Genomic DNA, 15,655 nt, shown 5'->3' with positions numbered 1-15,655 from the left:
ACGAAAAATTGTAATTGTTTGTCATCGAACCTGGAATGCTGTGCAGTCTGTGCTTGCTCAGTTGAATGTCAGAATGTTCCAACCGAAATTGATGATGAAACGCTTATTTCAACTCAAGAACTTGTCGAAAATAACGAAAAACAACAAAATCCCGCCACTCCGCTCCAAGCACGACATACATATTAGTTCACCTTGTACACCATTGTTTATCAACAAGTCGCTATCTATTCCGAATCTCGAGATCTTTAGCTTATAAATGGTATTTTTTCTATTTATAGAGTGGGGTTAAAAGGTTACCGCGTTGCGGGATGTTAAAAAGGCGCCCGGATGGGTTGAAAGGGCAGTTTCGGTTTCTCCAGATTCGACTGTGTTAGTCTTCCGATAACATCATGATGTTCTTCTTGCTCTGCATCGTGATTTCGGCCGTGTGCCTGCTGTTGGTGTACGATATGAAGAAGCCCAGAAAATATCCGCCCGGTGAGAAGTCGTTTGAAATGCAAATAAGTGTTTTACATTTTTTTTTTTTGTTTCACCTTTGAAACTAAAAATATTTCATTGTTTTTTTTACTGTAGTCCCAAATTTCAGGTGAATATATATTTAGGTAGTTCTAACGCCAGATTAATAAAAAGAAGTTTTTTAACAAATATGTTTTCAATCGGGCAAAATATGACACAAATTTTAATTGGAACAAAGCTGGCACAAGTTAAAAATCGCGCACTACTTTCGTTCAAGAACTGAATTATCGATTGAATTAAATATTATACTTTGAAATTAGTGTCAGCCATACGTGATTCGACATTTTAAATTCCGCAGGTCCAAAATTTTTGCCTATTATCGGAAGCTACGGTCACTATAGAAACAGACTAAAATCTCTCGGTTACCATCATCTAGTCTGGTCCGAACTGTCGAAGCAGTACGGAGATATAGTAGGGTTGAAGCTTGGCAGGCACTTGGTGGTTGCGGTTTTTGGCGCTGAAGTTATTAAGGAAGTGCTCAGCAGGGAGGAGTTCGACGGAAGACCGGACGGGTTCTTCTTCAGATTGAGAACATTCGGCAAAAGGTTGGGTAAGTTCAAATGAAGTTGCAGATATAACAATCTGTTACCTTTTTGAACAAAGTTATTATGTTTGTTGAAAAGTCTATTTTCGACACCTTGGGTGTATTCTTTTATATACTGCTCCAAAGATGTTAGTATTAGTCCAGTCACTGAAGCTGAAAATATAAGGTAAAAGCTCCGAATTTTTTCGGATAGCATGGATTTTCCCGAATATTTTCCCACAAGCTCTTCTGACCCCCCACTTCAAAAGTTATATTTTCTAGATGTGTGATTTTTTCTATTTAGGGGTGAAAATGACCCTTGTACGAAAAAAATGCGGAAATCGCAGATTTACGTATTTTAAAGATTCAATTCATGTTCAAATGTGTTGGATACAGTTTCTTTTATGTATTTTAATATAATTTATGGAATTTAATTACTTTTCAACGCTTAAAATTCCTTAAAAACTAATAACCTTCCATGGCCAAAAAAATAGAAAAAAAGTTTTTAACAGTTTAAAATATTCTTTTGGTGCATTCACAATGTATTGCATTTCTTTTGTTATTCATTAGAAAGCTTACGATTCATTAGAAAGTTGCATCCCTTAAAAACCTACCCTTATAATAAAATAAAATATTGAATGCTTGAGATGTTTTAATGGTGTGCATATGTTGCAATTATAAACTGGTTTTCAAATGATCTATGATATATTGCAACATTACAGACATTTTTGAAATATTTTGAAAAAAAGGCGATTGATTGATTGAATTGAAAAATTTTATTAAAAAATAAATGATTTTTTTTTTTTAATTTAGGCTTCTAAAATGATTCAAATTCTCAGAATCTATTGTAAATACACAAATAAAGTTAATTTATTCCGTCAAGTCATTAATTTTAATACCGATTTTTTTTCTCAAAAATCAAGACAATCATTTTATTTTGATTGTAACTTCATTAGTTTTTATGATAACGACTTCTACCTTCACTCAATTTAAAGGTCTTTTCAAGAACTTTAATAGGTGTTATATAAGTTTTCCTGGAAAAACCTTTAATTTTTCCGCTACAGGACGTTGAACGTTTCGATTATAGCTATCTTCGAAATTGACTTCAACTTCTGGGAGTCATAACTCGGGTTCTATACCATCTACAAAAATAAAAAAAAGCAATCTCTTTGCTATTTAATTACCTTCATTTTTGCTTATGATCATTTTTTTCATAAAACTTTTGAGATATTCGCGAAAAATGGCTCAAAACCAACATGTTAAGACGCAAATAACTCAAAAAGTATTGACTGCACAAAAAATTCTTATAGAACATTTTTTGCTTAGAATTCGTCCCTCTATCGAATCGTGAATTACCACCCTCCATAAGGGGTGGCATCCACCCCTAGGGTAAAAGCACACATCGGCACTATATAACTTTTGTTTCTTGGGCTATTTCCTAGCTACAATTCAAATTTCACGTCAATCCATTCGACACGAGAAAATTGGTAGCCAAAATGCTACAGTGATTCATTTTTTGTAATTGTATTTATAAATATGCAAAATAGGAAATGTCCTCAGATAAAACGAGACTATATTTCGATCTTGTGTGGTCTAAATCTAATATTAAAAAGAACATCTATCTGATTTCTTATTAAATCCTGACAAATCGGTTTTCGCTTTTACCGAAATTGAATCGAGTGTATTATTTTGGACGCCCCCCGTTTATTCTTGGGCGTTTGTTAACCTCCCAAAAACGCAGCCGCATGGACCGGTTTTTGGACCAGCACTTTCAACGGCCGGGGTTGTTTTGTTCGAGTGTGAAAGAATTCCTCCGGTTTGCCCTTGTCTCTCGGACGAAACTGACCTACATCTACCCAGTTATCGTTGTCTGCTTGGCGACATTAAAGATGGCGATGAGTCATTGACTTTTAAGAGAATAACAGTCGTTATTCATGCAATAAAATTAAAACTTGGCGAAAAGACGATTCACTCTTACTTATCGATTTCTTTTTTAGAGACCTATACATCTCATGAATATTTCGCTGTTTTTAAGGTCTTACAGTTTAAAAAAAAATCATGTAGGTACATTTATTTAAAATTTGACTTTTCTCTTCTATTTTCCATCAGGCATCGTCTTTTCCGACGGCCAGTTCTGGCGGAAGCAGAGGAAGTTCTCCCTGCAACACCTGCGCAACTTCGGCTTCGGCAGGAAGGAGATGGAGGAGAAAATACAGGAAGAGACGCGCTGCCTCATGGAGATCTTCAGAGGACGTTGTTCGGAGCCGATGTTCATGCACACCGCCTTCGACATCTCGGTGCTGAACGTGCTGTGGGCCATGATGGCGGGCCAGAGGTTCGACATAGAGGACGAGAGGCTGAGGAGGCTGTTGCAGATCATTCACGACGCATTTAGGCTGGTCGACATGTCGGGAGGGCTCATCAACCAGATGCCTTTCCTGAGGCATGTAGCCCCCGACGCGTGCGGCTACAACCAGATCATGAGTATCCTGGAGAGGATGTGGCAGTTTCTGGAGGTTCGCAACTTAAAATATTAAATAACAATAATTTTATGAGATAAGTCTTCATAGTTCGAAAATAAATGGAACCATTGTTTAAACAAATTGACTTGATTTGAATCTAGTGCTTCTACAGCTTGTTTCGGTGAAATTCTAGAGGCTTTGACATCATCGAAAATCTGTATAAATCTATAATTTTTTAGTCATCACTGAGCCCAAAGTGTTTAAGAGTAATCTTTTATTCGATTTAATTTTAATTGCAATTATGACAACTATCAATTTTTTCCTGTAGGAAGCCATTTCCGAACACAGAAAAACGGTATGTTTCTCGCAACCTAGAGACCTAATAGATGCTTTTTTACAAAAAATGAACATCAACAATGACTCCACGTTCACAGGTACCTACATTAAAATTTTGAAAAATGTACGTGTTGCTACAAAGACTTTGCGACAAACTTTCAGGAAAGATTATATCGATACAACAAAAAGAAGATTAACGTTTTTTTTTTTCTGAATCAGATTGACCTTCAAACCTCCTGTAATGTCGGGCATAAAAATTGATTCCCCCATAGTTGCTACTAATATGAAATTTCAACAAAAAGTAACATTTGTCGCCTTTAGAGCTTTTTTCGTAGAATATAGCGTCAATGTTAATAGCTCGTTAGCAGCACAACGTAGATAAAAGTCATTATTTTACTCTAATTTGTCAACAAGTACATAAATAAGAAAATGTCGGATCTAATTTGTTGGCTATTTTTCATTCAAATAAGCGCGAACTTGCGTAAAACTTTTAATTAGGCATATTTTCAACCATACTAACAAATCCCCTAACCGATTTTTGGACTTTCGACCTCGAACGGCACATTTTACAAAAAAAAAGATGTGAACCTTTCATTAGTCAATCACCCGTCCAAATGCTATTATGTAAGTCACCTTATAGGCGAGCGGTTCACGCCTAAAAAAAGGCATGAAAATGGACCAAAATAAACACTTTTTTTTGTTCTTTGACAAAAATTCGAAAAATGCTTTGTTTCCGAGATATTTATAATTGAATGTGAAAAATATTTAAAAAATATGTAAATTATCAGAAAAATACACTTTATAAAATAAAAAAAGTTTCATGCTATAGGTTTTTGTTTAAAAATTTAGTCAGTTACCTTCATTCAGAGCATTTTTTTAGGGGTGAACCGCTCGCCTATTAATTTTTGTGATCTACAACAGCGAACGAGCACAAAATATTACAGTACCAGTTTATGATTGAATTTATGCTCCTCAAATTAGTGTTTTTCGAAGAACTTATCGCACGGCCAATCTTTGAATAGTCCTCAGGAAACCTCTCAATCTTGAAAGTTTGTCGCGACGTCCCCGTATTCCCCATTCGAAATTTTTTTTATTACATCTACACCAAGACGACCAGTTGATGTCCCTGTGTCTGGACCTCTTCATGGCCGGAGCTGAAACGACCAGCAACACCCTGGCCTTCACCGTCATGTACATGGTGTTGTATCCAGAGGTCCAGAAGCGGGTGCAGAACGAACTGGACCAAGAAATCGGCAGGAATCGTTGCCCAAACTTGAACGACCGTGTTAGGTGAATTATTCCTTACTTATTTCTTCTGGTTTGTGGTTGAACATGCCTACGCGTATTTCTAGGCTCAAATACACCGAGGCCGTTTTGAACGAGATCCAACGCCGTAGCAACATCGCGCCGCTCGGCATAGCCCATCGGGCTACCAAGAACACGGAATTGTTCGGGTATCGCGTACCAGAGGGCACCATGGTTTTGACCAGCATATACAGCGTGCACATGGACAGACGTTTTTGGCAGGACCCGATGGCGTTTAGACCCGAAAGGTTTTTGGACGGAAACGGCGATGTTGTCGTGAATGAAAAGTATTTCTTCCCTTTCGGACAAGGTACAGGTTAAAAGTTGAGATTACCTTAATTCTATAACGAAAGTTTATTGATTTAATTCAGCTTCACTGCTATCGGCATCCACACAGATGTTAATATTTCTGTAATATTCGCAATATGAATGTAGGAATGAATGACTGGCAGTTTGTTCACTTCACTAAACATAAGATCCAGACAATAATAAAATAAAAAAAATATGTTTCAACTGCTTACAAGATACATTTTTAGATAAAATACACGAGTACACCTATTCTGAACCAATTAGACACTAGACACAGCTCGTTTTAATAACTAATTGTTTTAGTGATTCAAAATTAAAACAATGTTCTAAGAAATAGAAAAAAAAAACTTTTTCTGGGCAATTACTGGTTGTATTGAATATATACGATTTATTTGTTTTTTTTTATTAGGAAAACGACGATGTCTTGGCGAATCCCTAGGGAAAGCCAACATATTCCTCTTCTTCACGGCACTTCTCCACAACTTTACTGTAAAAACTGCTGAAGATTTTTATCCTCAGTTGGAAGGATTCGATGGAGTGACTATAGCACCGAAACCTTTCAAAGTTGTTTTGGCTCCTAGAGAAGAATAATCATAGAAAAAAGTATCCCTTATCGAAGTTTTGCACACCCAAAATGAGGAAAAAAGGGAAGTTCTATAAATGTAAAAGATATTTAGAACTATAAACAGCTTAAATTAAAGGATATTGTAAAAGCTGCTATTCGTAATCAGTATTTCTATTATCAATATTAAGTAAATTAAAAAAAAAACTTCGCGTGTGATGTCTTCACAATAACTGCTTATAAACTAATATCTTGCCAATGCGCAAGAATTGAATATTAATGAATTGGTGAAAAAATGATGTGAAATAAAAGATATGTACGTAAAAGTGTTTTAATATACCCATATTTTTAAATTACATGTTTTTCACGATTATTATTTAATCCGTTTTCCCGTACAAGTAAAAAATTTTATTACGGCCCTGATCAACGACATAAAAACCGACAAACTTACCTTTACTAGTCGCTTTTGGAAAAAATACAGTACTTGCCGTCCAGTTCAATTTTCGACAATAATTACGCGACAATTAAGCTCCCGCTGACGAGCGAGGCGACCAATTATCTGGGTTCTATCGATAAAAGCCCTTATAAAACGCATGTACGTCGCGATGGGTATTGGGTAGCACTTCGCAGGAGGTGACGAGCTGAGAGCGACAGCTCTAAATAAATAGCTTCCCGTCCTGTACAGTCTGGCGAATAGNATATTAAGTAAATTAAAAAAAAAACTTCGCGTGTGATGTCTTCACAATAACTGCTTATAAACTAATATCTTGCCAATGCGCAAGAATTGAATATTAATGAATTGGTGAAAAAATGATGTAAAATAAAAGATATGTACGTAAAAGTGTTTTAATATACCCATATTTTTAAATTACATGTTTTTCACGATTATTATTTAATCCGCTTTCCCGTACAAGTAAAAAATTCTTATTACGGCCCTGATCAGCGACATCAAAACCGACAAACTTACCTTTACTAGTCGCTTTTGGAAAAAATACTGTACTTGCCGTCCAGTTCAATTTTCGACTATAATTACGCGACAATTAAGCTACCGCTGACGAGCGAGGCGACCAATTATCTGGGTTCTATCGATAAAAGCCCTTTATAAAACGCATGTACGTCGCGATGGGTAGCATTTCGCAGAAGGTGACGAGCTGAGAGCGACAGCTCTAAATAAATAACTTCCCGTCCTGTACAGTCTGGCGAATAGAAGCGCATTCACCACGTGCTTTTTGTTACACAATGACTTACGTACTGTTGGTAGCCGCGGTGGTGTTGTTCGTGACTTATGTAATAAATCAGGTTAGGAAGCCACCGAATTTCCCACCAGGTAAGTGAAGGGTCATTTTTCTTCTGTATTTAAAGGTAGTTGTACGTGCGATTGTGATAACGAAATATACCGTAAAGTTGTGTTCTAGGAAAGCCTTCAATGAAATAAGTACCTAGCACATTTGAAGTTTTTTTAGTATCGTCTCTAGGGTATCACAATTTTGAAACTTTTATGACCACACGTACATATTAGGTTGGTTTCAATTTTTCTATAAACTCGGTTGCCATGTTAAAATATTTAGTTCTAATTCTCTTTGCCACAATGAAAAAATACCACAAATATTTTACAGACACTAGACAATTAATAATTTCCTTCTATTTACACTTTTTTAAAGTGTATCGGCGAGTAGAAAAATAACGAATTGATGTTTTTTTAAAATTTGGTACACGACTATTTAGGGGACATAGAATAATCCTATCTTATTTTTTCAATAAAAAACTTCTTTCTTTGCCTTTGTAAATTTGACTGAAAAATACAATTGTAAGTTTTATGAAAAGATCTCTTCACTGACACTGACAGCAAGTTTGCTGTAAGCTTGAATCTGCCTTGCAAAATTTACAAAGGAACTGTAAATTATTATAGAATTTTTTTTTGGAAACTCCCAGAAAATAGTCTGGTAATTTCAAAAAGTAAATGTATTTATAACTTTACTAAATATGTAAGGCTACTCCCTTTTTGGTATATGCATACGCCACTGTGTATCAATTCAATGAATAATTTAATATGCAACTGATATTTTTTGTTTACATTCGGAAATAATATCTAGTATGTTATTTATTGTTTTACATTTTCGTATGATGATAAGTATTTACTTGAATTATTTTATCAACGTTTTAAGTTCGCTTTGCATGCAAAATTTTAAACATAATGAAAACAAAATGGAAAATAGTTTATTAAAAATTAATTTCAAATTTTGAGAATCGCAAAATCGGTTTGGTGGCGCAGTCTATAATTTTTCCTCTAAACCACAGTAATTTTGCAGTTTCCATAAGATTATTAAAATCATAGTGTATTTATTTTGGGACAGATGGCGCTGGGTTCTATACTGGAAAAAAAATTAAATTAGTTTGGTTAGGTTGCATATTATTTATGTCAATGAATCAACAAACTAAGAAATAAGGATAAATATCAATTGCAAACTGCAAATTGTCCATAAAACTAAGAGATAAGTGGCTGTGATAGAGTTTGAACAAGTTTTATTTAAAAATAATTTTTAAACTTGCTTGTAGGTCCCTGTTGGATACCGTTCGTAGGAAATTTACCAGAGCTCCGCAACTTATCCCGAGCTCTAGGTGGTCAACACTTGGCTCTAGTGGAACTAGCTAAAAGATACAAAACAAACGTACTGGGTTTGAAATTAGGTAAAGACTATTTCGTAGTAGTATCTTCTTATCCCGTCATAAGGACCGTCCTCCATGGGGACGAATATGACGGAAGACCCAACAATTTTTTCATCAGATTACGAACCATGGGAACTAGACGAGGTATACATAGTAAAATTATCTTTAAAACAAAGATTTTTTATGTTTGTTCATTCTTTTAAGGTGTAACATGTACAGACGGGGAGCTATGGAAGATCCAAAGAAATTTCGTGGTAACTCACCTTCGCAGTTTAGGTTTCGGTAAAAAACCCATGGAGATTCTTATAAAAGAGGAGATATCAGAAGTGTTGGGTATATTACAAGAAAATGGCAGCATCGTTCGGATCGGTAAAGTTATAGCCCCGGCTGTAATAAATATTTTATGGGCCTTAACGACCGGCAGCAGGATAGACCGGAAAGACCCCCGATTAAATCGACTGTTGGAGCTTTTGGATATGAGGTCTAAGGCTTTCGATATGTCGGGAGGAATTTTGACGCAACATCCTTGGTTGCGATTGGTAGCGCCCGAAAAGACCGGATATAATTTGATAAAGAAATTGAACTGCGAATTGAGAGACCTTCTCATGGAAACTGTAACGCAACATCAGAAGACTTGGACCCCGGGGGCGAACGAGGACCTTATTTATTCTTTCATAACAGAGATGAAGAAGACCAACGGGCACAAAAGCACGTTTACAGGTAAATATTCCTCGTCTAAGAATTTAAGAATATTTTCTCATAAAAACGTTTATCTTTGAAGCTCATATACAGGGTGTTGAAATTTTTCCATTGTTGAATATTCACATTCTAGAATTAAAAAAAAAACCCTTCATTTGTTCGAAATTTATTTTTGACAATTTTAGCAACCTTAATGCTCTTAAGATTTAGCAAATTTTTGTTTCTCGTCTTAGAAGTTCAGTTGATTATGGTCTGTCTGGATATCTTCATTGCGGGTTCCCAAACGACGAGTAACACTTTGGATTTCGCCTTCTTGGCGATGATATTACACCCAGATGTACAGACAAGGGTGCACGCTCGTCTTGATCAAGCCTTTGAGAAATCGCAAGAAATCAGTTACACTGACAGAGTGAGGTATGAGGTTCATTTTCAATAAAATTTAAAAAATATACATATTTTTTATGCCTCTGTATCAAAACGATCACTTTATTTTGTCTATAGAATTCCTTACGTTGAAGCAGTATTATTAGAAGTAGAGAGGTTTTATCATGTGGCTCCAATTACCGGGCCTAGGAGAGTGTTGCGGGATACGACTTTGGAAGGGTACAGCATTCCCCGGGTAAGAATTTTTAGGTGTTGTTAATGTTTTTGATATAAATCGAAAAAAAATCCAAAATTGTCAGGCTTACAAAAAATTATTTTAGTACAGTCATTGAAGCTGAAAATCAGCTGTAACCTACAAATTCTTTGAAACTCCATGGATTTGCATGAAAATTTACGCTTTTTGTTTTTTAGGGGTAAAAACTACCCCTAAGTGAAAAACATTGAAAAAATTAAGTTTTAAGCATTTTTTATTTTATAGAAATCTTGTTCAAGCACAAAGGTTAAATAATGTTCCATGTTCTCGAACACGTTTTATGGTATATTTGATCTTTTCGACTCTTTATTCAACCCGTAAAAACTACCCCTATCCAAAAAATAATGATAAAAAATTACTTTTTAAAGATTTGGAATGATTAAATCGTGCAATTATTTAAAATAAAAGTTACCTTATAGCTAATAAAATAATTTTTCCCCTTTCAACCCCTGAAAACCACCCCTGTATCGACAAAAATGATAAGAAATTACTCTTTAAAAGCTTGGAATGCTTTAGCGGTGCAATTTTTTAAATTNCAAAATCGCATCGACTATCCATTTCTGTGTCATACTCGAGTTTTCTTTCTCTTTATTTACTTATTGCCCTTTACTATTCTACTTATATGTATTTTTCCAATTATTATTTTTACTTATTTTATTTGTATAATATAATATACAGGGTCGGAAAGTCTCCATGGTTCATCGGCCGTTACGCGAAAGCGATAAAGAGCCATAGAAATCCTTGCTATAGAGAGAGATGGCTATAATGAAGGCGTCTAATAGTCACCGTCCATTTCGCCCTTCCACAAATAAGATCCACTTCTTATTTGTGGAATTTTTGTATTTTTCCAGGTTACCGAAAAAAAAAGTCAGTTTTCACGAGAGAATTTGAGAAAACAAACTTATTGATATGTTTGTCTGTGTATATATATATACTTACTAATTTTTCTCTGTATTTGTTCATTTCACTGTGATTTTCTATTTCAGGGGGCTACGGTCTTGATTAGTTCGTACTCCGTCCACAATGACAAGGATTATTGGGGGGATCCCGAGGTGTTCAGGCCAGACAGGTTTTTGGACGTAAACGAGAAATTGTTACCCCACGACAGGCTGATTCCCTTCGGCTTAGGTAAAAAACATTTTCAAGCGTCTCGTCCTCTTTCTATCTCTTTAAAGATCCACAAACTAAAACGAATTTTGACTTTTTTTAAAGCGTTGTTTCAAATAGTTTTTTTATTTGTAGGTAAACGAAGGTGTTTAGGCGAAGTCCTGGCTAAGCAATGCATATTTCTCTTTTTTGTGGAGCTGATGAGGAGGTACGAGTTAACGTTTTTACCGAATACCGATAAACCGACGGGTATTCCTTTGCCGGGTATTACTCTGTCTCCCGAAAGGTATACTGCTAAGCTTACACCGCGCTGACATACCTTGGAAAAATATCTTGAATTGTAAGTTATATTTTTACAAACAGTAAAAGAATCTCTTTCAGACCGTTTTTGTTTTTTTTTTTCATCGTTAATTAAAGAAATTTGCAAGACACGGAATTTCTCATTCCTGCGACCACTATTCGAAACGTATTTTTCCGCACCACTTGCCTTGTGCAAACTACAACTTTTTTACTTCGCTTTAAAGATTAAACAAAAACAAATACAGGGTGTTTCAGGATTAAGTCGACAAACTTTAAGGAGATATTCCTCATAAAAAATAAGAAAAAAATCAAGTATAAATTTTTTTACAGACGCTTCATTTTAGAAATATAGGACGTTAAATATTTTTTAAAAAATTTGAATTTTTTAAATACCTTCTAAATAAAGAAGGCTATTTAAGCCAAATTCGGCGTGACACATCTTCTTATAAGATACCATTTTTCCATAGAAGTAGAAGTACCGTTAGCAACCTGTGGCGGAGTTTTGGGGACTCGGGACTGATTAAATTATAAAAAAAAATTAATACGGCCCTACTGAAAATAAGAAATGATGCCGTTTTTAGATAGAACAGTTTGTTATTGACAAAAAGTGCATTCACTCTTTTCCCAACTCATAGTTTCATGGCAAAATTGATTTTTCGGAAGGCCTATATTTCGAAAATGAAGCGTCTGGAAAAAATTTATCCTCGATTTTTTTCTTATTTTTTTTACGAGGAATATCTCCTTAAAGTTTGTCGACTTAATCCTGAAACACCCTGTATAGCCAGGATAGATAGATTGCAGCCATTTCTGCATTTAGGTTATCGTTTCTCCAGGAATGTTTTAAAATTACGTCTTCTATGAATTAATTGTTTAAAAAATTGGGAACATGCAAATTAAAACGATTCGGTATAGAAATAAATTAAGTCTTTATTGGTTCAACGCTATCTATCACAGAATTAATACAGTCTCAAAACAAAAGTAACGGAACATGAAATCTACAATCTAATCGACTTCTTCAATCGTAGGACCTCGAGAACTGCCAAATCCCCCCGCTTGCCGACCACATCCTCCCGGCATTCCACCAGCAGCACCTCCGCCACACCGATTGCCATCCATATACAACTTGGACATAATAGGACTGCAGATACGCGTCAGTTCTTTCCGTCTGTCCTCAAATTCCTCCTTCTCGGCCAAACTGTTGTTGTCCAACCACTCAAGGGCCGTTTCACATTCCCTTTCCACCGTGCCCTTATCTTCCGAGCTCAGTTTGTCTCCGCAGTCCTGGACAGCTTGTTTAAGTTGGAAAATGTACGCCTCGAGTTGATTTCGAGCTGTAACTTTCCGTCTTTGCTTTTCATCTTCGTCTTTGTATCATTCAGCTTCTTCCACCATCCGGTCGATGTCTTTCTGCGATAACCGACCTTTGTCGTTCTTGATGGTTATGTTCCTCTGGTTGCCGGAGCTGGTGTCCTTCGCCGAGACGTTCAAGATGCCGTTAGCATCCATGTCAAAGGTAACTTCGATTTTTGGAACGCCTCGAGGTGCGGGAGGGATGCCCGTCAAGTCGAAAGTGCCCAGGAGGTTGTTATCCTTCGTCATCGCTCTCTCTCCCTCGAATACTTGGATGGTGACTGCTGGCTGGTTGTCAGCGTAAGTGGTGAAGGTTTGCGTCTGCTTACATGGAATTCTAGAGTTGCGTTCGATGATTTTCGTCATAACGCCACCAGCCGTTTCGATACCCAGTGAAAGTGGGGCGACGTCAACCAGTAAAACATCTTGGATCTTCGAGTCCGTCGAGCCAGTTAATACTGCCGCTTGGACAGCTGCACCGTAGGCTACAGCTTCGTCTGGGTTGATGGAAAGATTCAGAGACTTGCCGTTGAAGAAGTTCTGCAGGAGTTGTTGGATTTTGGGGATACGAGTGGAACCTCCCACTAGGACCACATCGTGGATCTGCCCCTTGTCCATTTTGGCATCATTTAAAGCTTTCTCGACTGGTTGGAGGGTACCCCTGAATAGATCGGAGCAAAGTTCTTCGAATCTGGCTCTACTGATCTTCGTGTAGAAATCAATTCCTTCGAAGAGAGCGTCGATTTCCACTGTAGCCTCCGTGCTTGAAGAAAGTGTACGTTTCGCTCTCTCGGCTGCCGTCCTCAGTCTTCTCAATGCTCTAGGATTGCTCCTCATGTCTTTCTTGAATTTACGTTTGAATTCATCAGCAAAATGATTCACCATTCTGTTGTCGAAATCCTCTCCACCCAAATGAGTGTCGCCAGCCGTGGCTTTCACTTCGAATAGGGATCCTTCATCGATAGTTAGGATAGACACATCAAAGGTACCACCACCCAAGTCGAATATGAGTACGTTCTTCTCTCCCTTCAGGTTTTTGTCTAGACCGTATGCCAAGGCTGCCGCAGTGGGTTCGTTGATAATTCTCAATACGTTAAGGCCCGCAATGGCACCTGCATCTTTCGTAGCTTGCCTCTGCGAATCGTTGAAGTAGGCCGGCACGGTGATGACGGCGTCTTTAACATCCGTACCCAAGTAGGCCTCGGCGATTTCTTTCATCTTGGTCAACACCATGGAACTGATCTCTTCGGGAGCGAATTTCTTAATTTCGCCCTTATATTCCACCTGGATCTTAGGTTTGCCGCCATCGTTGACAACTTTGAAGGGCCAGTGTTTAAAATCTTGCTGGATTTTCGGGTCGTCGTACTTGCGGCCGATGAGCCTCTTGGCGTCGAAGACGGTGTTGCTGGGATTCATCGCCACCTGGTTCTTAGCGGCGTCCCCGAGCAGACGCTCCGTGTCCGTGAATGCAACATAGCTGGGTGTCGTTCTGTTGCCTTGGTCGTTGGCGATGATTTCCACCTTTCCGTGCTGCCACACTCCGACACAGGAGTAGGTAGTTCCCAAGTCAATTCCAACTGCTGGAGCTTTCACCATTTTGTCGTTTTTCACTGAACTGTCTTCACTTAAAACTTTATAATCCTTCGATTAATAATTAAATCGCTTTGGTTCGCTTTCGCTTTATTCGCTTGTTGATTCTCTCGCAGTATTCAAATACTCTGATCTCCCGCCGAGCGGCTTCGGCTTATATATCATTGGAGAAAATCGACCCGAAAAGTTTCGAATCATTGCGAACCGACTAGTCGGTACGGGAAACATCTAGCATATGGGAAGTACTTAATTGCACAGAAGCCTGTACTTTATAGTCTAAAACAGGAATTGACCATGAGTTTGTGATTAAAATTGTTAGTTTATCTTGCTGGAATTATAATTTACCAACGGAAAAATTAAGAAGTGGATAAATAAAAAGGAAATATATTATGAAAACTTGTAATGTATATTTCTTCATATATTAAGATACAGGACAAGGTTTTATATTTTATTGCCGTAATAATGTAACCTTATATAAATAATTAATTAATATAGCATATACAGGGTGTAACAAAAGAAGTAATTTCATTGTTTCATGGAAACCTATGCTCCTGTTTAAAAAAAATGTTTAGTTTCTGAACAAGCTAATAAAATGACATTAACGTTCAAAAATTAAATTTGCGTGTTTTGAACGAAAATTATCTTCGACTTTTTTGCATATCTTTCACCATTAAGGCGGAAATACACATGTCTCTTGCTTGCACAATAGCATGCAAGTAGCTTGCAGGAGATAGCTCCTGGTATGTGTATTTATTAAAAGGCATGCCTGTAGAAGGCGCGCAAGTAAATTGCACATCATTTGATTTTTTGGCATGCAATGTGAGGCGGGGGGTTTCGGGGGAGTTCAAGTGGCATGTCGGAACGTGTCTACTTGCTACCTACTGATATGCCAATAAGCCATAATACTAACGAGGCATTCCATTTTACTTGCAAATGTATCAGCAGTGTGCCATCCGCCGGCATATGCCATTTCTTAGTATGCAAGTTACTTACCTATTTTACTGGTATGTGTATTTCCGCCTTTATGGTATACAATAGCACTTTGTAAATATGTCGCTTACAATGTGAGATCAAAAATGACAAAACAATCAGAAAAATATGACAATTTTTTGAAATATATTATGTATCTTAAAATCGAGAATTCTGAGAATAAATGTTTAGTGAGAAGGATAACTAATTAATCTATTTTAATAATTTACATATTACTCTTTTTATCTTTCAAGATTCTCCAGGTGTTTCTAATTTATTGAATTCATGTTCAATAAAAAAAAAACTTAAGGTTTATCGGGTAC

The 15,655-nt window shown here is 36.8% G+C and overlaps 2 protein-coding genes across 2 annotated transcripts; one reads left to right on the top strand and one right to left on the bottom strand.

Moving 5' to 3' along the window:
* The first annotated feature begins 386 nt into the window (after window positions 1–386).
* Window positions 387–11,506, top strand: LOC108913304. The gene is made up of 14 exons (XM_018718834.1): window positions 387–477; window positions 815–1,066; window positions 3,149–3,555; window positions 3,830–3,935; window positions 4,947–5,127; window positions 5,190–5,452; window positions 5,861–6,040; window positions 7,191–7,340; window positions 8,570–8,824; window positions 8,885–9,400; window positions 9,613–9,793; window positions 9,881–9,998; window positions 11,003–11,144; window positions 11,259–11,506. Exons 1-14 carry the CDS (start codon window positions 390–392, stop codon window positions 11,435–11,437), a joined length of 3,018 nt encoding a protein of 1,005 aa, XP_018574350.1. The 5' UTR covers window positions 387–389; the 3' UTR covers window positions 11,438–11,506.
* Window positions 11,507–12,330: 824 nt separating this feature from the next.
* On the bottom strand, window positions 12,331–14,487 carry LOC108913313 (major heat shock 70 kDa protein Ab). The gene has a single exon (XM_018718845.1). The coding sequence runs from the start codon at window positions 14,367–14,369 to the stop codon at window positions 12,795–12,797; it is 1,575 nt and encodes a 524-aa protein (XP_018574361.1). The 5' UTR covers window positions 14,370–14,487; the 3' UTR covers window positions 12,331–12,794.
* Between the last annotated feature and the right edge of the window lie 1,168 nt (window positions 14,488–15,655).

Source organism: Anoplophora glabripennis, unplaced genomic scaffold (genome assembly GCF_000390285.2).
Source record: "Anoplophora glabripennis isolate ALB-LARVAE unplaced genomic scaffold, Agla_2.0 scaffold534, whole genome shotgun sequence".
NCBI classification, from domain to species: domain Eukaryota; kingdom Metazoa; phylum Arthropoda; class Insecta; order Coleoptera; family Cerambycidae; genus Anoplophora; species Anoplophora glabripennis.
Note: the sequence above shows the minus strand (reverse complement) of the source record. Positions and strands in the feature narration are given on the sequence as shown.

Excerpts from the sequence above, each read along its gene's own strand:
- LOC108913304 (XM_018718834.1), top strand. The coding sequence starts at position 390 with ATGATGTTCTTCTTGCTCTGCATCGTGATTTCGGCCGTGTGCCTGCTG. Across the intron at positions 9,794-9,880 it reads AGTTACACTGACAGAGTGAG|AATTCCTTACGTTGAAGCAG; the intron begins GTATGAGGTTCA and ends TTTTGTCTATAG. Across the intron at positions 11,145-11,258 it reads GCTGATTCCCTTCGGCTTAG|GTAAACGAAGGTGTTTAGGC; the intron begins GTAAAAAACATT and ends TTTTATTTGTAG.
- LOC108913313 (XM_018718845.1), bottom strand. The coding sequence starts at position 14,369 with ATGGTGAAAGCTCCAGCAGTTGGAATTGACTTGGGAACTACCTACTCC.